The following is a 25929-nucleotide window of genomic DNA, read 5'->3' on the forward strand; positions in this document are numbered from 1 at the left end:
AAACCAGCAGCAAACCAGAAGTCCTACTTCATAGTCTGGGTTTTCAACAGAAAGTTTTCCTGTCTGTACCCTCCGCCTTGGCCAGGGCATTTAGCTGTTCATCAGCTCTCCCCACTTCCATGCAAACCAGAAATCCTTCTTCATAGTCTGTGCATGAATACCTATCCACACTGGCTTCCCAGACCTGGCTCCTCTTCCAGGAAGTCTTCCCACCAGTCCCTCCTCAAAAGCTCTGTAGTTGTCAGGTCTGGTGTTGCAGGCCTTTGATTCCAGCACTTGGGAGGCAGAGGCAGGCAGATCTCTGTGAGTTCAAGGCCAGCCTGGTCTACATAGTGAGTTCTAAGTTAGCTGGGGCTACAGGGAAACCTTGTCTCAAAAAGACCAAAATGCATGTAAAACATAAAACTTACAATTTTGGCCACTTGTAAATGTACATTTCAGTGGTACTGAATCCATTCACAAGCTGTGCAATCATAACTGTTATCTATTTCCAGAACTTTTACATCATCCCATACAGAAAATCCACCAACTAATCAATAGCTTCCTGTACTTGTCACTGTGAATTTGGCTATTCTAAGTATATCACCCAAGTAGAACCAGACACCACGTATGCTCTTTGTGTCTGGCCTATTTCACCTAGCATGTTTTCAGGATTCATCCATTTGTAGCTGGTCTCAGAATTTCTAATGCTGGATAATATTTCACAGTTCATGTATAGCAATGTTGTATAATCCATTCATTTGTTGATGGACATTTGAGTTGTTACTATCTTTTGGAAAATTGTAAATAATGCCTCTATGAATACTGGTTTGGAAGTATCCATGGAGGCTCTGCTTTTATCTTTTAAGTGCAATTGTTTCAGGAAGTTACAAAAACAAACAAACAAACAAAAAAAAACCAAAAAAAACAAACAGCTCTGTAGTTTAGACACCAGCATCCATTCGCCTTTCTTTTCCATCATAAGAAGAGCCCTTTCTTATGGAATATAGTGAACCATGAAAAAAAGAAAAACTACGTTTCCCAGTAATACTTTATTTCCCAGTATCCTTTGAACTAGGTGGCGATATGTCACTGCTTTCTGACCAATAGGATTTGAGTAGGCATAGTCATTGTAACTTCCTGAAAGTGACCTTAAAGGAAAGATTTGAACATTTTTCCAAAATTTGACTAGAAATGGAATCTGTCAGTCAGCTTTTGTTAGGTAACAAACACTTCCCCTCCAAGTTTAAAAGAGTTAAAAAACAAAAACAAAAACCTTATATGATTTCTGTGGCTCAGCAATTTGGGCTGGGTTCAACTGAGGGGCATGTGTGTGTGTGTGTGTGTGATCTGTGTTCATGGGTGTGTGGAGATCAAAGGACAACCTTGGGTGTCATTCCTCAGTACATCAACCTTGCTTTTAAGAAGTTTATTTCATTTTATGTGTATGAATGTTTTGCCTGTATGTATGTAAGTGCACCTGTGTATGCAATGCCTGTGGAGGCCAGAAGAGGGTATTGGATCCCCTGGGACTGGAGTTACAAATGGCTGTTAGCCACCATGTGGGTGGGCAGTCACTGGCTCCTGGGGGAGGGAGACACATTTTCAGCGGTGTCACCACTGGTAAGGTGCCTGTGCTCCTGGAAGTAACCTTAATGGAACTCATTCTGTCACTCCCCCCTTAAAAAAAATTAAGTGAGGCAGGTGGCATGCACATTTAATTCCAGCACTCGGGAGGCAGAGGCAGGTAGATCTCTGTGAGTTCAAGGCCAGCCTGGTTTACACAGTGAGTTCCAGGTCAGCAGGGGTTACAGGGAGACCCTGTCTCAAAAAGACGAGAGACAGGGGGCGGGGGAGACCAACAGAGCTGAGCTGCCTGAACAGGATGCTCTCCAAGGTGTGGAGCTGCCTGTGGGTTGTGGGCCCCAGACTTCCTGGTATCCTGAGCTGTCACCATTCTGGGGTGGGCTTTGGGGATGATGCTGCGAGTCTTTTCTGCTCATACATGTAACCCCAGTTAACCCCAATAAAACTCACTGGTTCAGAAGCTGGATTTTGATGGTGTCCTTTCTTTGGTCTGTGGTTGGGTCCCTGTCTGGAGTGAGAAGACATTGGTTCAGGTCTTCTTGTAGTAGAGTCACAGGAGAGTGACTGTTTGGGCAAATGAAGGGGATCAGTAGGAGGGAGAGAGGGACGGGAGAGGGGTGACTACCATGTATGAACATGTCAAAATGAAGCCCTTTTTAATGATGATAGCCCTATTTTCCCTAAGAACTTTGAATAGGGGCTAATGGTCTCTGGTCTAGCTCCTGTGATGACTCATGTGATTGTCCATGTCATGGGATCTGGAGTAATCTTGGTGTGGCCTGTGAGGGACTGTTTAGATGGTGTTTGTTGAGGACCCACCTTAAATTGGCACCATGCCACGGGCTGTGATGATCCTGGAGTGAGCAAAAAGGAGAAAATACACCGAGTACCAGCATTCATCGCTCTCTGGTTGGTGGTTGGTTGATTTTATGTCTTTGAGTGTTTTTCCTACATGTATGTAGGTGCACCTGTGCATACATTGCCTGTGGAGGACAGACAGAAGCATTGGATCCCTGGAACTGGAGTTACAGATGGTTGTGTGCCACCATGTGGGTGCTGGGAACCGAACTCAAGTCCTCTGCAAGAGCAGCCGGTGCTCTGACCACTGAGCCATCTCTCCAACCCCCTGTCTCTATTATTTTTTTAATACAGGGTCTCACATAGCCCAGGCTGGCCTCAGACATGCTATGTGACAGTGGCTGGCCTTGAACTCCTGATCCTCCTGCCTCCTCTAAAGTGCTGGGATCACAGATGTGTATGATCTCACCTGTTGGCTCTCTCGCTGCTTCTCTGTATCTTTTTCTCTGTGTCTCTGTCTCTGCTTCTCTCTCTGTCTCTCTCTGCCTCGGTGTCTCTTTTCCTGTGTCTCTCTCTGTGTTTTGTCTCTGCTTCTCTGTGTCTCTTTCTGGATCTCCCTCTTCCTCTCTCCCTCTCTCTCATACATAATACTATTAGTATGTGAGACTTTGAACACCAAGCCCACAGCCCATGCCCTGGCCCCACCCTTTTGCCTCAGTTTACAGCAGTGTCCCACAGGACAGGACAGGACAAGCCACTACCCTGAAGGTGACAGTCCCTCCCAAGCAGGGCCAGGCATGGCAGGGTCTAAGATCAATGCACTGAAAATTGAAACGGAGCATTGATCAGGTTGCCTTAAGAAAACTCTTGTGGGCCCCAGGAGACATGTTCTGTGGGTGGTGGTGCCTCAGGATGGGGGCACAGTGTGGGTCCGCTGTCGCTGGACCACACAGGCCTTTCCCATGGTCCTCACAGTCCCATGGTCCCCACACTCCCCACGGTTCCCACGGTCCTCACGGTCCCCATGGTCCCACGGTTCTCACGGTCCCACGGTCCCCACGGTTCCCACAGACCCACGGTTCTCACGCTCCCCACGGTTCCCACGGTCCCACGGTTCCCACGGTCCCACGGTTCCCACGGTCCCACGGTTCCCACGGTCCCACGGTCCCCACGGTCCCCACGGTCCCACGGTCCCCACGGTCCCCACGGTCCCACGGTCCCCACCATCCCACGGTGCCACGCTCCCACGGCCCCGCCCACCCAGCCGGGTCCGGCTGGGGTCCGCCTTCTCCCCCGGAGGGCAGAGCCCCTCGGGGAGGCCCTGTAATGTGCAGGGACAGGGAGTGAGGACGAGGACCGAGGAGGCGACTCCCCCATTTTCCCGCAGGTGCTGACCTCTGTCTGAGTTCCATCGTCTGGCCAGCTGTCTACAAACCTGCTCGATCCCGGTCCTGTCCCTCGGCACATGAGGACCCTCGGCGCTCAGAGGTCAAGTCACTTCCGGAAGGCCACACGGCCGGGAAGTGATGCAGACAGGACTTTGAGGCCTGGATCCACTGAATAAGTTCACGGAGCACCTGGCAGTCAAATGGCCTTGTGAGACCTTGAGAGAACTGGAGACGGGGCTTCCACAGTGGAGGGCCGGGGGCTCACATTTAGGGGAGAGGCTGACGTCTTGGGGAAAGGTAACATAGTAGGGGGCTAACACTCCAGGGCAGGGGCTGGCAAGTGGTGGGGAGCTAACATCTTGGCGGGGGCTAAGATTTTAGGGGGAGCGTCTGACATTTAGGGGTGGAGTAACATCTTGGGGGAGGAGCTAAGATTTAGGAGGCGGGGCTGACATTTAGGGGTGGGGCTAACATCTTAGGGGAGGGGACTAACATTCTAGAGGGCGGGACTGACAGGTGGGTCTGACATTTAGGGGTAGGGCTAACATCTTAGGGGAGGAGCTAACATTTTAGGGGGAGGGGCTAATATTACAGTATCTGTCACTCTACTTGGGAGCGCGTGACTCCTCCTCCTGTGCCCTGTCCTGTCCCCACCAGTACCTGACCCAGCACACAGTAGGTGCAACACCCCCACCTTGGGGACTGGAGTGGCAGGATTGCAGCATGGGAAGCCCGCTGTGCGCGCAGAGCCCGCCAGGGAGGAGTAAGCTCTGCTAATCACTACCTGTGTCTCTCCAGGAAGGGAGGGGAGGCAGAGCCCCCAATCTGGCCTGGTTTTTGATCTTCCCAGCCGTAGGAGACAGTCTGTCACCCATGTCGGGAAATAGCTGTCATGAGTCTCCTCGCCCCCTGACATCTCCCCGCCCAGATGGGAGCCCGCCCTGAGAAGCAGGTGCAGGGCCTACAGCTGCTCCCCCAGCGCCTGAGCTTGCGCTGTGTCACTCCAGCGGGCTAGAGACTGGCTGCGAGGGCGAAATTCAAACTCAGGACCCAGGGAGCCTGCAGCCAGTCCCCCTCCCACCCAGTGTGAATTCTTGTTCCCATTTTTGTTCATGAGGAAGGAAGTGAGGGAGAGATGGTGATTGCCTCTTGTCCCGGTCCATCCACAAGGCAAACATGCTTCATTGGCTCCCTGTGTCCCCCACGCTGCAACAGGCCAGGGGTGATCAAGGCTCTGTGCCATAGGCGCAGACACACAAATCCTGGAGGTTCAGGTTTGCTCCAGACTCCAAAAAATGGAGCCTCAGTTTGAGTGTGATGGAGCAGGGATGGTATTCCAACTACTCTGAGGGCTGGTGCAGGAGAGTCTGAGTGACTTAGTGATACTGTTTTAGAGAGAAAAAAAAAAACTGGGTGTGCTCAGTGGTAGAGCCCCTGCCTAGAATCCCCCAGTGAGGGGCTGGGGTGTGGCTCAGTAGTAGAGCCCCTGCCTAGAATCGCCCAGTGAGGGGCTGGGGTGTGGCTCAGTGGTAGAGCCCCTGCCTAGGATCCCCAGTGAGGGGCTGGGGTGTGGCTCAGTGGTGGACCCCTGCCTAGAGTCCCACAGTGAGGGGCGGGGTGTGGCTCAGTGGTAGAGCCCCTGCCTAGAATCCCCCAGTGAGGGGCTGGGGTGTGGCTCAGTTGTAGAGCCCCTTCCTAGAGTCCCCCACTGAGGGGCTGGGGTGTAGCTCAGCGGTAGCAAGCTGGTTCAGTCCCCAGTACTGAAAAAAGAAAGAAAAGATGGAAAATAAGGGGAAGAGAAGGAAGTGGAGGCCCCTGTGCCCCTGTGTGCCAGGTGACAGCACCAACTCGAGGTTCAGACTGGCATTGCAGAGGGCCTCACACTGACCATACCTGTGGGTACAATGATCTGTGGAAAAGCCAGGTGTCACAGAGACAGAACAGAGGCTAGTCTGCCAAGGGGTTGCTGTGTCCCGTGGGGCTGGAGGAGGCCTCTGGGAAAGGCCAGGCTGAGGACAGGGACTTGTCTGAAGGTACTGGGGAGCCATGGGAGGTCTGTGAGCAGGGGAGGGCAGAAATAGGAGCAAAAAGACACTGCTAGAGCCCATTGCTGGATGGGCGGAGATAAGAGACAGGGCTGGGACCCAGGGCTAGAGGAGATGGCCTGAGGCCCCACAGTTGGACCTTGGAGAGGGGACCGGCAGAGAGACTGGAGCAGGGCAGGGTGCTGGGTTGTGGGAGGGAAAGACGGTTGTGGGCTCAGCTCCACACCCTTCGTACTTCTCCCTTGCCTACCCTCCCCCTATCCCACAAGAACCCCAAGTTAAAGCCTGGCTGAGCCTGCCACCCACTTCTTCAGCTCCTTCCTCCTTCCATACACCACTTGACACTGCAGCCAGCCACGCCCTCCACACCTCCCTCTTGGCCATCCTAGGCTCAGACACGCCCCCTCCTCCCGCAGACTCTCTCAGCTTACTGCTCTCTTCTCATTGGACTGACTGTATGACTGTCTGAGACGGTTCATTTGCAGGTCTATTTATATTTCCTTTCCTGTAGCTGCTGATCAAGTGGCCACAGCTTTAAGGCAAAGCGGGCCTGGACATGGGATGAGGGGCAAGCGAGGCTCATGGACAGCAGTGTAAAACCATCCATTCTTTAAACACTTTTTTTTTTTCTGGTCTTTTTGAGACAGGGTCTCTCCCTAGCCCCAACTGGCCTGGAACTCACTATGTAGACCAGGCTGGCCTCAAACTCACAGAGATCCGCCTGTCTCTGCCTCTCCAGTGGTGGGATTAAGGGCATGTGCCACCAGGCTAAATAAAATATTTTTTGAGATTACATTTGAGACTGGTGAGGTGGCTCAGTCATTAAGAGCACTGACGGCTCTTGCAGAGGACCTGGGTTCAGTTCCCAGCACCCACATGCGGCTAACAACCATCTGTAACTCCAACTCCAGTGTTTCCAACACCCTCTTCTGGACTCTGCAGGCATTACATGCATGGGTGTGCTTACATACATACAGGCAAAACTCTTACACATGTAAAATTAGTAAATAAATAATATGTAAATATAGTCATAGTTTCACTTACACTTTTAAAACTTATTTTTTATGTGTATGAATGTTTTGCCTGCATGTATGTATGTGCATCATGTGTGTACAGAACCCATAGGGGCCAGAGAGGGCATTGGATCACCTGGAACTGGAGTTAAAGATGATTGTTAGCCACAACATGGGTGCCGGCAACCAGACCTGGATCCTTCAGTGCTCTTAACCGCTGAGCTGTTTCTCCAGCCCCTATTTTCTTTTCTTTTCTTTCTTTTTTTTTTTTTTTTTTTGAGGCAGGATCTCCTATACCCTAGGCATTGCCAGCATTTGACTCTGCACGAGCAGATACTTAGCCCCTGCCAGTGTCATGGCCAGAACCCCAGACCCCGCATACAAAGTGATACTTGTTTAGATTGATGGGGTAAGTGGTGGCCAGAGGGACTTCCAAAGAAGGCAGCACCCAGTGAGGTTCTGGGGTGAGTAAGGTTTTGCTGTCTGTAGTAATGGGATGAAGCCACGTATAGTGAGGGGGAACAGGAGGGACAGAGGCTGTGTGTGGGGGGGGGGGCTTGTTCTAAGGACTACGGAGGAGGAGGAAGGGAGGTGGTGGCCAGGGGAGATGGGCACACCCACAACACTCAGAGCTATGTGTCTACCTGAGGAGCTCTGACCCTTCCCTGTGGGGGTGTCCAGGGGAGCAGGCCAGTCCTTCCACTCACAGAGGGGGAAACTGAGGCCCAGACTCAGATCCTGCTGGGAGGCATCTCATTTCCCATCAGCTTTGCCTCCAATAATTCTTGACTTGTGGGTTGGCCACACATTGGAACTTCAGTCCTCAAGGGAAGCCCAGGCCACCAACTGCTGCTCAACACCCACCTACTGGTGGAGACACTCATCACCCACCTGCTGGTGAGCTCCAGACACAAGGGGATGAGGGGCAATGGACATAAGGACCTGAGTGTGACCCAGGGGTCAGAGAGCTGAGAGATGGGCTGTGTCCCCTCTGGGCTGTGGGAGCTTGAGTCCCCCCTCCCCCGACTGTGATAGAGCTTTTTGTCCAGGCTGCCTGGGACATGACTCTGGAAGGTGGAAGAGGCTAGGTGGAAGAAGGTGGCGGGGCCTGCAGAGCACAGAGGGACCCAGAAAAGCAGGGTCTGACAAGATGGGAGACCAGAGAGGGTAGTTGGGGAGAAGCTGGGGCTTTGCATAGGTGCACTGGGAAGCCACAGGAGTCTGGAAGTGGGGAGGGTGTGGAGATCAGCCCTGCAGTGTGCCCAAGAGACTGAATGAGGAAACAGGAGAGGAGGGTGAGATGTGAGCTAGGCCAGGGGTGGGAGACTGGGCGGCAGGTGTTACAAGAGCACAGGAAAATGAAACGGGGGGAGTCTGGATGGGCACTGGAAGGGTCCCCAAGGTTCAGGACTCAGAGACTTGAGGTAGCCAGGCACTGCTGTAATGTGGAAACTTCTGGGTCCCTGGCAGTACCCCACAGCCCATGGAGGACCCTGCAAGCACATAGTCTCCAGCACTCCTGGCGACTCTCTACCTGCCCTGGACTGCCCTCTTCTTCCTATACGCCGTGGTGACAACCATGTCCTACCTGCTGGACACGGCCAGCCACAACCTGCTGGCCCAGGCTGTGGTGTCCCCCCTGCCTGCCCTTCTGTCTACGGCCTGGTTTGGCCACCAGCTCATCGCTGATATCATCTTCACAGGGCTCCTGCCCCTGAGCCTCACCCAGACCCACACCTACTGGCCCCTGGGCCTCGCCTTCTGTCGCCTGGACCCCAGTCTAGCCTTCCTGACCTTCTGGGCCAGTGGCCAGTTCCTGACCCACACGGCTGCTGACTGCTGTGCCTTGCTACTACAGCCGGCCTGGGCACTGGGACACCAGACAGCTCGCTAAGTGGTTCTCTGGGCTGAAGGGTTCTGGATCCTTCTGCTGGGCCTGGCTGGGAGCTGCAAGGGTTTGAGCTGGCCCAAGTGACCCTTCCAACAGGACAATGACCCTAGCACCCCCCAACCTTGACAAGGACTCCTCGGCCTGGAGCCCTGTGATGGATTGGCTGGTGTTTGGGTTCAGGGTGCCACTCAGGGTGCTGGGGGCCTTCCATATGGTGGTTCAGATGTGACTGCAGCTGACCAGGGTCACAGGGAGGTCCCCCACTGCTGGGCCTGCCTGTGGCTACCACCACCATGCTGTTCCTCTGTTGGTTTCCCTTTCACCTCCTGTGGCTGCTGGGTGCACAGGGGCTGGGGCTGCAGCTGAAGGATGTGTGGGTGCTGCTGAGAACCCTGCCCCTCACTCTTCTGGGCTCCAGTGGCTGCCTCAGACCACTGCTGTATGTGTGTAGGGACCAGGCCTTCCAGGGGCAGCTGCTCAGAGCCCTGTGGTCCCCATGAGACAGACGAAGGGACAGGGAGGCAGAGGGTACGTAGCACTGGGAGTGGAGGCCAAGAGGCACTAGAGGGGTCTGAGAGCACCAGCAAAGCTTAGAGGGGCCGTTCTCTGAGAATGTGGGGTGAGCTGAACTGAAGACGTGCTGATGAGGAGAGAGAGACAGAGACAGAGGCCCAGAGAGAGACAGAGACCCAGAGAAACAGAAAAAGACAGAGATAAATAAATACCCAGAGAGATATAGAGGGACAGAGATCCAGAGAGACAGAGACAGAGAGAGATCCAAGACCCAGAAGGAGGGACAGAGACAGAGAGAAAGGAGAGAGAGAGAGAGATTGAGAGAGAGAGAGAGAGAGGAGACAGAGACAGAGACAGACAGGGTAGGGAGAGGACCCAGCAGCAGGGAGGATGAGCAGCCGGCCCCTTGGGTTGGAGACACACCATCGGCAGCAGACAGACGTCCTGACAAGGGGCAAGGTGCAGACAAGCTGCAGGGCAGACGAAAACCGAGAGGCTCTAGTGAGAGATGGAAATTAAAACCGGGACAGAGGCAGGCAGGGGGACAGGGAGACAGAGACGGAGGCAGCAGGCCCATGGGCCCGGATGTGAACAAAATTAAGCTGTGACACAGGTCAGCCACCGCCCACCTGCTCCTGAGCCCAAGGCCCGGTGCTAATGTGGGGACAGCTCCATGCAAACCAGGGTGCTGATCCCATCAGCGGCACAGAGACCAGTGGCACCTCTAAACTGCTGGTTCCTAGACAAGTACAGGTACTCCTTCTTCTAGGGCTTCAAAAGTCCCAAGTCCCTTCTATTATCCCTCCCCTTTTTGGATGGAACCAAAGCCTTGAGTATGCTAAGGAAAAGTTCTACCGCTGAGCCACACCCCAGCCCCTCACTGGGGGATCTAGGCAGGGGCGCTACCACTGAGCCACCCCCAGCCCCTCACTGGGGGATCCTAGGCAGGGGCTCTACCTCTGAGCCACACCCCAGCCCCTCACTGGGGGATCCTAGGCAGGGGCTCTGCTGCTGAGCCACCTCTCAATCATGAAGGCAAACTTCTACCCATTTTTTAAGGGGTGATTGTTTTCTGAGACAGGATCCCACTCTGTAGCCTAAACTGGCCTCAGACACATGGGCATTCTTTCTGTCTTAGCCTCCCCAGAGCTGGGCTGACTGGCCTGCACTACCACACCGAGCTCTGCTGAGCCTTTGACACCATCAAATGAAGCAGGATAGAAAAGGGGAAAATCAAGGGGACGTGCACAGAAAAAGGAGCACTTTACCCAGGAGTCTGGCTGAAACCTCCCACCAGGTGAAGAGTCAAGAATACCACATGGCTGGAGAGATGGCTCAGTGGGTTAGGGTACTTACCACCCAGGACCCATGTGGTGGAAGATGAGACTAGACTCTCAAAAGGTGTCTTCTGACTGCCACATGAGCGCTATGACACACATGCTCCTCTCCGACACACACCAACCCCCAAACCCATTTGCATCTATTGCTGCCTACACAGAGAACATAGGTCCTATGTAGAGATGTTTGAGGGTGTTAAAACAGCAACTTGGTAACTGAAGTCCTAAGCGCATTGGGCCATACTCCTTTCACAGCTGCAAGCCTGCCATCTTCTGGGAAGTTCACAAAAAAAAACTTTAAACTTTGAGCTTTGAGTAGTCAAAACTTGTCTTAGGGGCTGGAGAGATGGCTCAGTGGTTAAGAGCACTGGCTGCTCTTGCAGGGGATCCGGGTTTGGTTCTCAACACCCACTCAGTAGCTAGCAACCATCCAGTTCCAGGGGATCCAATGCCCTCATCTGGCCTTCTTGGGCATTGCACACACACGTACACACACACACACACACACACACACACACACTTTAAAATAATAAAAATAAGTCTTACAAAATCTTTGTGTGTATGATGTGTGTGTGTGAGAGAGTGTGTGTGTGTATGCTAGGGCACATGTGTGGAGGTCAGAGGACAGCCTTGGGTGTCTGTCCTCACTGCCCACCTGTGGTTCTTTGCTGCTGTGTACATCAGGCTAGCTGGCCTTTAGGCTTCCAGAGATTCTCCCCAGCCTGCCTTCTGTCTCTCCACAGGGGTCCTAGGATTATAGATTCACACAAACACACCTGGTGCACACAGGTGCACTTACATGCAGACAAAACACTCATATACATAAAAATTTAAAGGGGAAACACGAAAAACAAAAAATTAATTAAAATAAAAGCCAGGTATGATTGTGCATACTTTCGGTCTTAGCACTTGGGAGGCAGTGGGAGGTGGATCTCTGAGTCCGAGGCCATAGGAAATTCCACGTCAGTCAGGGCTATATAGTGAGACTTGTCTCAGAAAATTAAATCAAATCAAAAAGCATAGCATTAACCAGCACATAGAAAGTATTTATTTGTTAAAAAGTTAAAATAGTCAGGTGTGGTGGCACATAGCCTTTAATTCCAGCACTCAGGGGGGCAGAGGCAGTGGATCTCTGAGTTTGAGGCCAGCCTGGTCTATGTAGACTTCCAGACTATCCAGGGCTACACAGTGACATTCTGTCTCAAAACAAAAAACAAAAACAAAATTAAAATTAAATAAAATAGCAATAATTAAGAAATAGGAGAAATAGCTCAGTTGTTAAGAGCACTGGATGTTCTTGGAGTGGATCCAGGTTCAAATCCCTGCACCCACATGGCAACTAACAACAGTCCATAACTCCAGTTCCAGGGGAATTTGACGCCCTCTTCTGACCTCTGCAGACTTTGCATCACATGGGTGCACTTACATATGTGCAGACAGTACACTCACACACATAAATAAATAGATTAATAAAATAAAAGAATCCCAAGCCTTGATGGAGGTCTCTGTAAAGAACTCGGACAGCTGTCTTGGGTGGCTGGAGCCTGGTCTCCAAACCCACTCCTCTCTTCACACGGGAGGCGCCTTTGCAGCCTTCAGCTTTCCCTCCGGCTAATGCATCGCTGCATCCTGGGGCTCAGGATCCCGGAACTACCTGTTCATATCACCCGGGGGAGCACTCAGAGCTGAATCGATGCCCCACCCCACCCCAAGCGCGATGGTGGGACTTGCCAAAGCCCTCAGCGGATTTCCACAGCCCTGGCCTGAGACCCATCCATCTCCATAGGCCTGCGGTTGAGAAAATGCCAAGTTGATAGCTCCCGGAGGACGCAGAACCTCATAAGTGGTCAAGTCCTGCGGGAGAAGGGGTGTGGAGAGCCAAAGGCTGGCGTTGTTATGTGGTTGCAAACCACAGCCAAGTCTATCTGGGGAGCGAGGAGGTTGGAGGAACATTGTATATAGGTGATGGGGGGGCGGGGCGGAGAGGGCTATTTATAAAAGGCTTCAGTGGATGAGATGCAAAGTAGAGGTGAAGGGTACAGCAGGTGAAAATAAACTAGGAGTGTAGATGCTTGGCCATTTTTAATGAGTTATGGGGCTAGGGATGTAGCAGTGGTGGAGGGGGAGGATGTGGGACTCAGGGTGTCTGGGAGAGCGCCCAGGCCCATGAAGGTCCAGCCTGGGTTGCAAAACTCAAGCCCCTTGGCTGGTTTCAGTCTGGGAAGCTAATCCGAGAGCGCCACCGTGCGGTTATTTCTAGGACTGCATGCAAGGGCTCATCGCATGGAATGTATTTGAGAGCAGAGACCTGTCCTCATCCACAGAGGGCGCCATGACCCATCTGGTTCTTGCCCTGAAAACCGCCTGGGGAGGCTGGAGAAGGTGACGGGAAGGTAGTGGAAGGTGCTAACAGACTACCTATTTCAGGTTCTAGACACTTCTAAAAGCAGGGACACTTGACAACAGGTGATGAAGGGAAAAGAGGGAAGAAATGTTAACATTCTTTCAGATAATAAAGAAATTACAATTACAGACCCTCCACAGCTTACTAAGTCCCTTCACATCTCTGATGTCTGGCAATCCTGGAAGTGGACTTCCAAATGTACAGAACAAAGGTTTTCCCCCTTTGCCTGGCAGAGAAAGAGGGTTCTGCCGGTTTGGAGCTAGGTAGCAAGCTCAGTTTGAGCAGGTGCAGCTCGGACTGCATGGCACTGCATGAACAGGGCCCTGGCACTGCGTTGTTCTTACACTCACAGTTGAAACATCCTTTGAGTGTGGGTGTTCCTCAGAGCCCAGGCCAGAGGCTGGGCCTTGACCCTCAAACTAGAGAGGGTAGATCCTCATCACCCTCCTCCCTCAGACCCAGGGGTCCAGATCCCAGCCCTCCTCCCTCAGACCCAGGGTACTCCCCAGCCTCCTCCCTCAGACCCAGGGGTCCAGATCCCAGCCCTCCTCCCTCAGGCCCAGGGTAGTCCCCAGCCTCCTCCCTCAGGCCCAGGGGTCCTCCCTAGCCTCCTCCCTCAGACCCAGGGGTCCAGATCCCAGCCCTCCTCCCTCAGACCCAGGGTACTCCCCAGCCTCCTCCCTCAGGCCCAGGGTACTCCCCAGACTCTTCCCTCAGACCCAGGCGGCCTTCCCAGCCCTCTTTCTTCCCACCAAAAGTATGGTTTTGAAACCATAGTCCTTGGACGAGTGGGCAGCAGGAGCCAGGGTCTTGTGCTGTTACATTTATTAAGTCTCAGAGGCCCAAGTCATGGTTGAACAGATGGAGGTTGGGCTGGTGGACTAGGAAAGGGCTGGTGGACTAGGGAGCCATGTCTTCTCACTGCTGAGACTGTGGCAGAGACAGAGACAGGGTAAAGGTACATGGAGACAAGTTACAGAAAGAGCCTTGAAGAAAGAGACTAGAGGAACAACCTCCCCTCCTGCACCCCATCCCCTCCTGTACCCAACTCCAAATCCTGGGCCTGGCCACCCTCACCTTGTGGAAGAAGTAGATGGAAGCCAGAATGGTGAACACAGCCATGGCCAAGGTCACATTCTGGGGGAGGAGGGCAGAGGTCAGCTCCCTCCCTTCCTCCCTCCACCCTACCCCTGGCCTTTCACCTGTCCTCACTTCCTGTAAGTTCATGGCCATAGATCCTAGCCACACAGCGGCTTGGCCTCCCTTCCTCGGGCCTCTGAGTTAGTTGGGAGAAGCCTCAAGAATGGGAAGGAGTTGTTAGGAAATGGTGGCCATGGTGACCAGGGAAGGGCATTCTGGGTAGACAAGACATTCCGGGGGCATTATGCTGAGGGGGATGTGGGTGTGGAATGTCACATGGGTTGCTCAAGTTCAGCATCAACACCTGTAAGAGTCCAGACCTCAAGCTCCTCACTGAGAAGATGGGGTTTCTTCCCTGAAAGGTGTTTGGGAGCCATGGGAAAATCATGAACAGGAACAACATGCTGGGCCCTGGGTGTCCGTGGTATCTCAAGGCAGAGGGACTCTGGAGGAAGGAACAATAGTCAAGTGGCCCAGGCAAAACGGCATCCCCCCCCAGCCCCCCGTGTCTGCCAGATGCAAGGGTGGGGAAGACAGACTGACAGATTACACTGGAGTCTTGGAGCCTGGTCCCCAGGCTGGAGAGGAGGCTGGAGTAGTGGTGGCTGGGGCTGACCTCTGAGCCACAGTAACTGAGACCCTTAGACTCTTGAGTGTCTATCTGCTGTTCACCATATCAGGCCTCTCTCTCTCTCTCTCTTTCTGTAGATTTCAAACACTTTTTCTGTCCTTCCTGCCTTTAAAATGACTTTCCATAAGCCGGGCATGGTGGCAGAGTCGGGAGGCAGAGTCAGGAGGATCTCTGTGAGTTCAAGGCCAGCCTGGTCTACATAGTGAGTTCCAGGACAGCTGGGGCTACAGGGAGACCCTGTCTGAAAAAGACCCCCCCCCCAAAAAAAACCCCAAAAAACTTTCCAGGTGACGAGGGATACAGAGGAGGGGGTGGAGGAACATAGGAAACTTAGCACGTGGGATTTCCTCATTGCCACCTCACCTGAGCACTGGAGGTGCCTTTGTCCCCCACATGTAGATTCCCGCTGTAAACAAAGAGGAACCGAGAATGCATGAAACAGGGCAGCGTGGTACATCTTATCCAGCTCCCTGGCAGCGATGGTGATGTCCCAGGCTGGATACTGAGGGCAGTGAGGGTTGGAAGCCACCTTGGGGAAGCCTAGTGTTCCAGCTCTGACACCTATCAGTTGGTGACCTCAGGTGAATCACTTAAAGACTGCTGAGCCATTTTGTTTGTTTGTAAAGAAAACATGGGCCAAGATGAGGGTCGTGGAGATGGCTCAGTAGGTAAAGTACTTGCCATGTAAGCAGGAGGAACTGAGTTTGACTACCCAGCACTCGTGTACAAAGGCCAGCATGGTGGCACACACTTGTAACCCCAGCACTGGGGTGGGGTGGGGGCCGGACAGGAGGATGAGCTGGTCTAGCAAATCAGTGAGTTCTAGGTGCAGTGAGGGCCATCAGATTGGGAGGAAAGTGATTGAGGAAAATATTTTGACCCAGGGTCTCAGTATGTAAGCAATCCAGCTGGCACTGAACTCACTTCTAAGTACTGAGACAGGCATAGTACTTATAATCGCAGCACTTGGGAGGTAGAGACAGGAAAATCACCATGAGTTCAAGGCCAGCCTAGGTTATATAGTGAGTTCCAGGATGACTAGGGTTACATAGTGAGGCTTTGTCTCAAACAAATCATTTGTAGAATACTTCCCTACGTGTATGAAGGTCTGGGTTCCATTCCCAGCACCACATAGGCCAAGTGTGGCGGCACACCTACAATCCCAGTACTTGGGGATAGAGGCAGGAGGATGAGGCGTTCAAGGTCATTCTTGGCTACACAGTGAGTTCACGGCCAGCCTGGGCTACTCTAGATGTGATTTGAATGAGAAATGTTCCCGTAGGCTCAGGTATTTGAACACCTGGTCCCCAGTTGGTGGTGGTGTTTGGGGAGGTCATGGAACCTTTACATTATGGAGCCTTGTAGGAGGAAGTAAAGTCACTGGGGGTGGGCTTTAAGGGTTTATTACCTCGCCTAACTTCCTGTTCTCTCTCTCTCCCTCCTCTCTCTCCCTCTCCTCCCTCCCTCCTCTCTCTCCCCCCTCTCCCTCCTCTCTCCCTCCTCTCCCTCCTCTCTCTCCCTTCTCTCCCTCCTCTCTCTCTCCCTCTCTCTTTCTCTCTCTCTCTCTCTCTTTCTCTCTCCCTCTCCCTCTCCCTCTCCCTCTCTCCTCTCCTCTCTGATTGTGCCTGAGATGTGACCTCCCAGCTTTCCACACCTGCCATGTCACCATGATAAACTCAATGGAACTGTAAGCTAAAATAAACTCTTTTAAAGTTGCTTTGGGTCAGCTGGCATGGTGGTACACGCCTTTGATCCCAGAACTCACAGCCTAAATGGTAAAAGATAAACTCCTGTTGCCATAAGCAGCTCAGGAGGTGGCAATTTGTCACCAGCGTTAGGACAAAAACACAGACCCCATACATACACAGGGGAGGGGAATGACAGGTGTCACCCGGCCCCATTCAGAACCCAAAGTGTCAGCCTGGAGTGGGACAGAGCAGAACCTGGAGTTGCACAGCAGTTTCCTCCCAAGTGCATTAAGACTCAGAAGTTCTTTTTAAAAATTTTATTATTTTTATTTTACATGTATGTGTGTATTACCTGCATGCATATGACTATATGTATGTGTCATGAAATGCCCTCTGAGGACAGAGGAGGTCATCAGATCCCCTGGAACTGGAGTTACAGACAGTTGTTAGCTGCCATATGGGTGCTGGGATTCAAACCTGGGTTTTCTGCAAGAGCAGCCAGTGCTCTTAACTGCTGAACCATCTCGCACAAAACTCAGACGTTCTAAAGGAGGCTGGAAAAGACTAGAGAAGATTCAGGAAGTTGACCAGATGTGCAAGGCACCTCCCTCCCTGGGGTTACATACGCAGTAAGGGCTGCTATGGAGACTCAGGCCAGTGGAGCTGCCTGGGAGAGGCACAGACCAGCCGAGCTGCTTAGAGGACTAACCTGCAGAGCTCACTGCAGGCTGTGCAGTGCTCCAGGCTTCCAGGCTTCCACGCTGGGGTGGGCTTTGGTGATGCAGCTGACTTTGAGTCATTTAAGCACCTGTGACCCCTCTCCCACACTCCTGTATGTAATCCCAATAAAACCCATTGGCTCACCAAGTTGGACTTTGGTGGTGTCTGTACTTTGGTCCGTCACTGGTTTTTTATCTGGGGTGAGGTGTCACATGACACTGACAGGAGCCGAGAGGGGGTCTGGGTGGTGGGACAGACATAGGAGGGTAGAGAAGGATATATTCCTGGCTTTGCCTGTGGGTCCCTAAGATGTCCAGGTCCTATAAACGTGTGACTTTACGTGGGGAGCGAATTCGGCAGGTGTGAGTTCAAGGACCTGAGGTGGAGAGATGGTCTGTGATTGTCCAGGTGGCCCCACATATCACTACAAGGGTCCTGACTGAGGGAGGCACAGGCCATGGAAGAGGAAACCATGGAAGAGAAAAGAGTAAAGATGTTGTAGGGGCTTCACTGGAGAAGACCACTCAGACAAAGCTTTGCCGAATACAAGTCTACTAGCTGGCCAGTGAAAAGACAAGTTGTCAGAACCCAAGTATGTAGCACTAAGCCATCTTTAGGGTAAGCTTATATACAGAAAAACCATGACAGGAGTGAAAAGTTTAAGTTCCCAAGCTTACAGGTGGAGAGCCCCCTTAACAATTTCTATTCTCTTAAGCAATAGTTACTATTTTGCAGAAGCAAGCCAAGCATAACCTACAGAAGCCATAAGTCTGCAGTTAGCAGGTGCACTCTGGAACACACTGACCCATTCCCAAGGCAGCTGGGGTCCTGCTGATGTGTCTTCCCATACCCTGGGCAACTACCTAATAATTTCAGAGGCTAGAGTTAGCCTAAACTTCAACATGGCACAGCTATGGTCAAGAAGGTGCCACATCACAAAGACAATTATGTACAGGGCTGGAGAGATGATTCAGTGGGTAAGAGCGCTGGCTGTTCTTGCAGAGGACTGGGATTTGGTTCCCAGCCACCCACGTCGCACCTAACAACTCTCTGTAACTCCAGGGAATGCAGTGCCTTCTTTTGACCTCCATGTGTGGTGCACTTATATACATGCAGCAAAACATTCATAAAACTAAAAAAAAAAATTAAAAGACAGGTATGTATGAAAATATCTTAATGGGGCTGGGCTGGAGTGAGGTTGGTGGAGTGCTTGCCAGTGGCCCTGGGTTTGATTCTCAACACTGAAAATTCCAGGTGTGTGGTGCACCTGCAATCCTGGCCCTCAGGAGATAGAGGAACAGGGAACAGAAGTTCAAAGTCATCTTCAGCTTCATGGTGCATAGTGCCTTTGAGGCCACCCTGAGATGCATGAGACCCAGTCTCAAAACACAAACAAAATTAAGGGCCTTCAAGGTGGCTCAGCGGATAGACACCTGCTCACAAGCCTGATGACCTGAGTTCACTTTCTGGGATTCACGTGGTGGAAGGAGAAAACTGAGTCTTTAAGTTGTCCTCTGACCTCCACCAGTGTGACATGGCAGGTGAACACACACACACACACACACACACACACACACACACACACACAGTTTAAAAAGTTGTTTTAGCCTGGTGTGATGGTGCACGCCTTTAATCCCAGCACTCAGGAAGCAGAGGCAGGCAGATCTCTCTGAGTTCAAAGCCAGCCTGGTCTACAGAGTGAGTTCCAGGACAGCTGGGACTACAGGGAGACCCTGTCTTAAAAAGACAAAAAAATCTAAAGGTATTTTGACACAGTCTCACTATGTAGCCCTATCTGGCCTGGAACTCACCATGTAGACCAGGCTGTCCTTGAACTGACAGAGATCTGCCTGGCTCTGCCTCTGAGTGCTGGGATTAAAGGCATGTGAAAAAGTTAATAACACACACACAGACAAATGGAGGGGGCAGGGGCCACCAGATTAAGGTAACCAGAGGGGGCGTGGCAACGAATGGTGGTACCACATGGCTGGCTTTGAAGAGGCAGCCACAGAACACAGCTCTGGAAGGTGAGAGAGAAGGGATGGGGATCCCCCCCCCCACCGCCAGAGCTGGGCAGGAATCGCTGGTTGTCTGCCGCTACCCGTTTGGCAGTCACTTTGAGCGAGCACACCAGGGACAGCACCTCTGGAGACAGATTCTCATTCCTGGTGCACCTTGTTCCTGTGCTTGGTGTCACCTCTGCTTGCCTCATGTTTTGCTCTGATGTTAAGGAAGTTGGGAGTTACACTGACTCACCCTAGCAGAAGCTGAGGCAGGAGGGTTGTAAGTTCTAGCCAGCCCAGGCTACAGAGTGAGTTCAAGGCTAGCCTGGGCAACTTATTGAGCTCCTGTCTCAAAATAAAAAGAAATAAGGAGGTGGGGTGGGGATGGCTGGGGATGTAGCTCAGTCACACAGCACTCCCTCAGTATATGTGGGTACCATGGTGCAAACTCCCATCATACAAAATGCAAAGTGCTCCTGAATTCCTGACCCATGAAACCCCATGGACAGTAACAAATTCGAGGCTCATTTGGTGAAGTGCTTGCCATACAAACATGAGGACCTGACTTTGGACCCCACGTAAAAAGCTGACACAGTGTGAACCTGTGATCCTAGAGCTGGTGCAACAGAGCCAGGAGGATTCTTGGAGGTCAGTCCAGCCAAACTGGCAGGCTCCAGGCTCAGTAAGAGACCCTGTATCAAAAATTGAGGTGGAGGGCTGGTTAAGAGCCCTGGGTGCTCTTGCAGAGGACCTGGGCTCCATTCCCAGCACCCACATGGAGGCTCACAACTGTAACACCAGTTCCAGGGGATCCGACACCCTCTTCTGGTTTCTGTGGGCATTGTATGCACATGGTGTACACACATACGTGCAAATACTCAAGACACATAAAAAAGTAATATCTTCAAAAAAAAAAAAAAGGGGGTAAAGTGATTGAGGAGGACACTTACCAGACTCTGGCCTCCAAACACACTCACATATGCATACCTAGCCACCCACACATACACAGATACATTGCTAAGTTTTAGGGCCATTTATTACATGGTCATAATCATTACATGATTTGTAGTGGTGACTTTCTGAAAACAGGTTCTCTTAAGTGCTTAGTGTAACACATTCATCTGCATCATTTTGTGAGATGAATGCACAGAGAGGCACAGTAACTCACCCAAAGCCACACAGCTTGTAAATCGTGAGATTTGAACCTAGCCTGTCTATAACTCCTGGGTGTCGGTGTTTGGTCACAGGGCCCTGTTGGTTTTGATCAGCTTGTAGGTGGCATGAAAACCACCTTCAGAGAGCACTAACACTTTTTTTTTTTTTTTTTTTTTTTTTTTTTGGGGGGGGGGGATTTTTTTTTTTTTTTTTTTTTCGGGGTGGGGACAGACTGGGAGAAGGGAGAGAACAGAGGCGGTAAGTCTAAAGTGTAGGGAAACCTGGATTTGTCTCCTGGTAACGGTGTTCGGGCTTTCCCACTTACTAGGTGCTTCATCAAGCAAGCCAGTAGCCCTGTTGTGCCTCAGTTTCTCTGTCTGCAAAGCAGGGACACTGGTGGTTGTATGGATACTTTCTGGGGTTGGTGGAGATGAAATGGGTTAATCCCAGTCCCAGGAGGCCTGGGATGCTCCTGGGGAGCATGCTGGGGCCTGTGCTGGCTCACAGGGGGCCCAGTCGGAGGCTAATGAGCAGGTGAGGCCACAGCCAGACTGAGGCTGAGCTCAGCGTCTGCGCTCTGTGGAAATGGCCGAGCCAGGGTTTCAGGGCCACACTGCAGGACGGTTGCTGCTGCTGCTGCTGCTGCTAATGCCACCCCAGGCCCTGCTGGAGGGACCCCTGCTGTTCGTGGCTCTGGTAAGCAGCACCCCCACCCCTACTACTGCTACCTGACGCAGGTCCTACTTCCCCAGCCCTGACCCTGTGCCCTCCTGTCTCCAGGTGTTCCGCCATGGGGACCGTGCCCCACTGGCCTCCTACCCCACAGACCCCCACAAGGAAGCGGCCTCCACCCTGTGGCCTCGAGGCTTGGGCCAGCTGACCAGGGTTAGGAGCAGCGGGGAGGGGGGACTGAAGAAAGGGAGGGGGTGGATGGGGGTCCTACTAAGGCCACCTCTGTCTCCAGGAGGGCATCCGCCAGCAGCTGGAGTTGGGCCGCTTCCTACGGAGGCGCTACAAGGCCTTCCTGAGCCCCGAGTACCGTCGGGAAGAGGTACTGTGCTGACCTTTGACCCCAGTGTTCCCTTTGACCTTTCACCTGTGGTCTTGGACTCCAACAACGTGACCTGCACCCCTCTGGGCCTGAGACAACCAGGACCCTATCCTGACCTTTAGCCTGTCTCCACCTGAGATACAGCTTTGTCTGGATGCCCATTCACTCCAAGTTGACCTTCTGACTACTGAACTTGTGTCTTTGACCTCTGTCTTGCCCCCGATTTTTTTAAGGGGATGGGGGTTTTGGGGATGGAGTCTCAGGTCTTGCTGGGCAGGCACTCTTTCGTTAAGCTACCCCTGTCCTGACCTCTGACCTTTGATTCTCCCTTCAATTCAGACCTTCTTTTTCTGTCTCCTGACCTTAGGCTCAGTTCTGGCCACTGACCCCTGACTGACTCCTCTGAGGACTGTGTACTGAACTTTGGCCCCACATTTCTGGCCCCCATCTTGACCTCTAACTTCTAGCCCCCAGTGACTTTGATCTTTCTAACCCTCTTTGGCTCAGCTGGCCCCTAAAGTCCAACACCTCACCCAGCTCTGAACTCTGACCCTTGCTTCCAACTTCCAAAGTTGCAGACAGACTCCTGAACTTGCCCCTGACTCTCCATGCCTGACTGTAGACCCCTCTTTCTGATCTTTAACCTACCCCCAAACTGAATCTGAAGCTTTTGATTTGGGGAACTGCTGACCCTGGCCTGTGCCCGCCCTCCTGTCACCTCCACCTTGCCCAGGTGTATATCCGCAGCACAGACTTCGACCGCACGCTGGAGAGCGCACAGGCCAACCTGGCTGGGTTGTTCCCTGAGGCTGCACCTGGGAGTCCAGAGGCTGACTGGAAGCCCATCCCAGTGCACACCGTGCCAGTTTCTGAGGACAAGGTCAGGAGGCTGGACCTGGAGGGAAAGGCAGGATGAGTCTGAGTTCAAGGCCAGTCTGGGCACTTTAGAGAGACTGTCTCAAAATGAAAAGTTTAACAACAGGGCTGAGGATGTTGTTCAGTGGCAGAACCCCTGCCCAGTGAGGGGCTGGGATGTGGCTCAGTGGTAGAGCCCATGCCTAGAATTCCCAGAAGGGCTAGGGTGTGGCTCAGTGGTAGAGCCCCTGCCTAGAATCCCCCAGTGAGGGGCTGGGGTGTGGCTCAGTGGTAGATCCCCTGCCTAGAATCCCCCAGTGAGGGGCTGGGGGGGGGCTCAGTGGTAAAGCCCCTGCCTAGAATCCCCCAGTGAGGGGCTGGGGTGTGGCTCAGTGGTAGAGCCCCTGCCTAGAGTCCCCCAGTGAGGGGCTGGAGTGTGGCTCAGTGGTAGAGCCCTGCCTAGAATTCCCAGAAGGGCTGGGGTGTGGCTCAGTGGTAGACCCCTGCCTAGAATCCCCAGTGAGGGGCTGGGGTGTGGCTCAGTGGTAGAGCCCCTGCCTAGAATCCCCCAGTGAGGTCTGGGGTGCGGCTCAGTGGTAGAGCTCTAGCCTAGAATCCCCTAGTGAGAGGCTGGGAAATGGCTTAGAGGTAGGGTCTTGCCTAGCCTGCCCAAAGCCTTGGATTCCATCCCTAGCACCCGGCACATACAAAAAGGGATAGGGGTGGCGGGGGGTGGCGTTGCTGGAGATGGCTCAGTGGTTAATAGTACTGACTGCTCTTGCAGAGGACTCAGGTTCAATTCCCAGGCCCCATATGGCAGCTAACAACCATCCATAACTACAGTTCCCTGGGATCCAATGCCGTCTTTTGACCTCCGTGGGCATTGCATGGCACAGGCACACTTAACATAGATGCAGGCAACACACTCATACACATAAAATAAAAATAATAAAAAATACTAAAAAAACCCAAAAAAACAAAAAAACAAAAAGGGATGGGAAGAAAGAAAGGGACACTGAGTTGGAGAAGGACAGAGGCAGCTCCACTTCCAGACACCCAGGAAGGTGCAGAGCAGCAGGACCCCAAGAGTGTGAGCTGCCATCCCAGCGCAGCAGAGCTGGAATAAAGGGGAGATTGGGAGAGAGGCACAGGCCTGAACCCCCAGCCACATGGCCCACTGCGAGCTCCCAGCTGGGCCGCTGTCCTCTGAGCCTCAGTTTTCCCCAGTTGCTGAGGTTCCCCATGCGTAGCTGTCCCCGGTACCATGAGCTCCTGCGGGAGTCCACAGAGGCTGCTGACTACCAGGAGGCCCTGGAAGGCTGGACGGTGAGCACTGGGGTGCTGGTGGGGCAAGGCAGGAAGTGGGGATTGGTCAGTGCTCACCCAACCCAATGCTGTCATCCAGGACTTCTTGACCCGCCTGGGCAACTTCACGGGGCTGTCCCTGGTTGGAGAACCCCTCCGCAGGGCGTGGAAAGTTCTGGACACGCTGATCTGCCAGGTGAGCCCTCACATCTATGAATTAGAGGTTTTAAATTCTCATTTAGGCTAGCTGCTTATTGGAGCAAGTGATCTGGCCCTGTGTGAGTTCCCCATCCACGTGGTGAGGATGGTGTCTACACTTTGTTTCATGGTAGAGGTACTGACTGAGAGGGGCTACTCCAGATTGCACTGGTACCAGCTCCCCGAAATGTCAGATTCCAAAATACCTCTGGTCCTAGAGGGCTTGGGAAGGACTATGGGCTGAGCACTAGATACCCACTCTAGCCCACATTGTGGGGAGCTGGTTTTTGAGTTCAAATGAGGGCCAGAGTCTGGGAGATTTGGCTGTCAAGCACTAGGACCCATGATTTAAAAAAGAGGGGTGTTAGGCTTTGGAGGTGGTTCAGTCTGTGAAGTGCTTGTCGTGCAAGCATGAGGACCTGGGTTTGGATTCCCAGCACCTACATTAAAAATCCAGGTGCTAGCCAGGTGTGGTTGTGCACACCTTTAAACCAGCACTTGGGAGACAGAGATGTGAAATCCAGGCTAGCCTGGTCTACATAGGGAGTTCCAGACAAGCTGTGGATCTAGGGAGACCGTGCCTTAAAACAAAACAAAAATCTGGGTGCTGGACAGTTGGCTCAGCAGTTAAGAGCACTGGCTGCTCTTGCTGAGGACCGAGGTTCGGTTCCCAGCACTCACATGGAGGCTACCAATCTTCCCTAATTCCAGTTTCAGGGATCAGATGCCCTCTTCTGGCCTCTATGCGCATTGCAAGACTTGGAAGCACTTACACATGATGCAGGCAAACCTCATACACATAAAAAACAAACAAACAACCCCGAAAAACAAATGGAGGTCAGGAAGACAGCCAAAGTTCTCTTGACTGACCCTCTCTCTCCCCAGCGTGCCCATGGCCTTGCCCTCCCATCCTGGGCCTCCCCAGACGTCCTGAAGACACTGTCACAGATCTCAGCCCTGGATATCAGGGCACATGTGGGCCCACCCCGGGCAGCCGAAAAGGCTCAGCTGACAGGAGGTGAGGTGTAGAATCTGGGGGGAGAAGGGGCCTTCCTCAAGCAGGGGATGGGTATCTAAGCCTGGCTCTTGACCATCAGGGATTCTGTTGGATGCTATCCTCAGCAACTTCTCCCGGGCCCAGCGCCTGGGGCTGCCCCTCAAGATGGTCATGTACTCAGCTGTGAGTCCTTGGCGGGGGTGGGTGGATGGTAAGGAAGCCCTGGTAATCCCAGTGTAACCTCAGCCCACTGCCTCTGGTAACCCTTATCTCTAATGTTAGCGTTGGCACACCGAGTTACTAGCAGCAGTCTGTGAGGAGGGAAGGGATGGGGTCAGAGGGGCAAGAACCGACTGGATCCCTGGACCCCTTCTGCCGTATTCTGCATCTCCGGGCAAGCGTGATACAAGGGCTTCTTGCGGCAGGCGCCTGCCCCGTAGTGTGGGTCTGGTAGACATGTGGAGTACTAGCAGTATTCTGCAGGAATCCTGACTCAGCCCCCCATGGGAATCCCCTGCAGCATGACAGCACCCTGCTGGCCCTCCAGGGGGCCCTTGGCCTCTATGATGGGAACACCCCGCCCTACGCCGCCTGCCTGGCCTTCGAGTTCCGGGGGCGCTCTGGGGACCCTGAGGAGGAAGAAGACGGAGAGTGAGGATGAGTGGCAGTTTGGTTCTGGGCGGGATGGAGTCTCAGGAGGGGTGATGGGTAGTGCCACTGTATCCCCTCTGCCCCCAGGAACGTCACTGTCTCCCTCATCTACCGCAACGACACCTCCCGCCCGCCCCTGCCCCTCAGGATCCCCGGATGTCCGGCCCCCTGTCCACTAGGGCGCTTCCAGCAGCTGACCGCTCCAGCCCGACCTCCAGCTCACGGGGCCCCCTGCCATGGCTCATATGAGCCTGCCAGCCCCCCAGGTGACAGTCCTCTGCACAGGGGAGGGAGTGGGGAGTCCCCTCGGCCCGGGATTCACAACCCCCATGTTCTTCCCGCAGCCACGGTGCCCCTGCTGGCCGGAGCTGTGGCTGTGCTGGCTGTGCTGAGCTTGGGGCTCGGCCTGCTGGCCTGGAGGCCCAGCTGCCTGCGGGCCCTGGGGGGTGCTGTGTGAGCGGGGATGGGCAGCTCCCCCCAACCCCCAGCTGGCATGGATCCCAACACGTGTGCTCACCTGCTGCTCTGCCTGTCACTTACTGTGCGTGCGCATGGGGACTAGGGCTGGGCAGGCCGCACC

General features: G+C 53.2%; 1 protein-coding gene, 1 long non-coding RNA gene and 1 pseudogene across 2 annotated transcripts; 2 read left to right on the top strand and 1 right to left on the bottom strand.

The window, feature by feature from the left end:
* Positions 1 to 8293: 8293 nt before the first annotated feature.
* Positions 8294 to 9201, top strand: LOC115072374 (annotated as a pseudogene).
* Positions 9202 to 13763: 4562 nt separating this feature from the next.
* LOC103743709 lies at positions 13764 to 14281 on the bottom strand. The gene is made up of 3 exons (XR_607677.2): positions 14168 to 14281; positions 14033 to 14092; positions 13764 to 13885 (listed from the first exon to the last, which is right to left on the bottom strand). It is a non-coding gene; the product is annotated as an uncharacterized LOC103743709 (long non-coding RNA).
* Positions 14282 to 20519: 6238 nt separating this feature from the next.
* Positions 20520 to 25849, top strand: Acp4 (acid phosphatase 4). The gene is made up of 11 exons (XM_008845165.2): positions 20520 to 20988; positions 21073 to 21177; positions 21257 to 21343; positions 22077 to 22223; positions 23426 to 23524; positions 23604 to 23699; positions 24587 to 24719; positions 24799 to 24881; positions 25219 to 25349; positions 25437 to 25615; positions 25694 to 25849. Exons 1-11 carry the CDS (start codon positions 20878 to 20880, stop codon positions 25804 to 25806), a joined length of 1284 nt encoding a protein of 427 aa, XP_008843387.1. The 5' UTR covers positions 20520 to 20877; the 3' UTR covers positions 25807 to 25849.
* Positions 25850 to 25929: the final 80 nt, after the last annotated feature.

This window comes from Nannospalax galili, unplaced genomic scaffold (assembly GCF_000622305.1).
Source record: "Nannospalax galili isolate Female #2095 unplaced genomic scaffold, S.galili_v1.0 scaffold960, whole genome shotgun sequence".
Classification (NCBI taxonomy): domain Eukaryota; kingdom Metazoa; phylum Chordata; class Mammalia; order Rodentia; family Spalacidae; genus Nannospalax; species Nannospalax galili.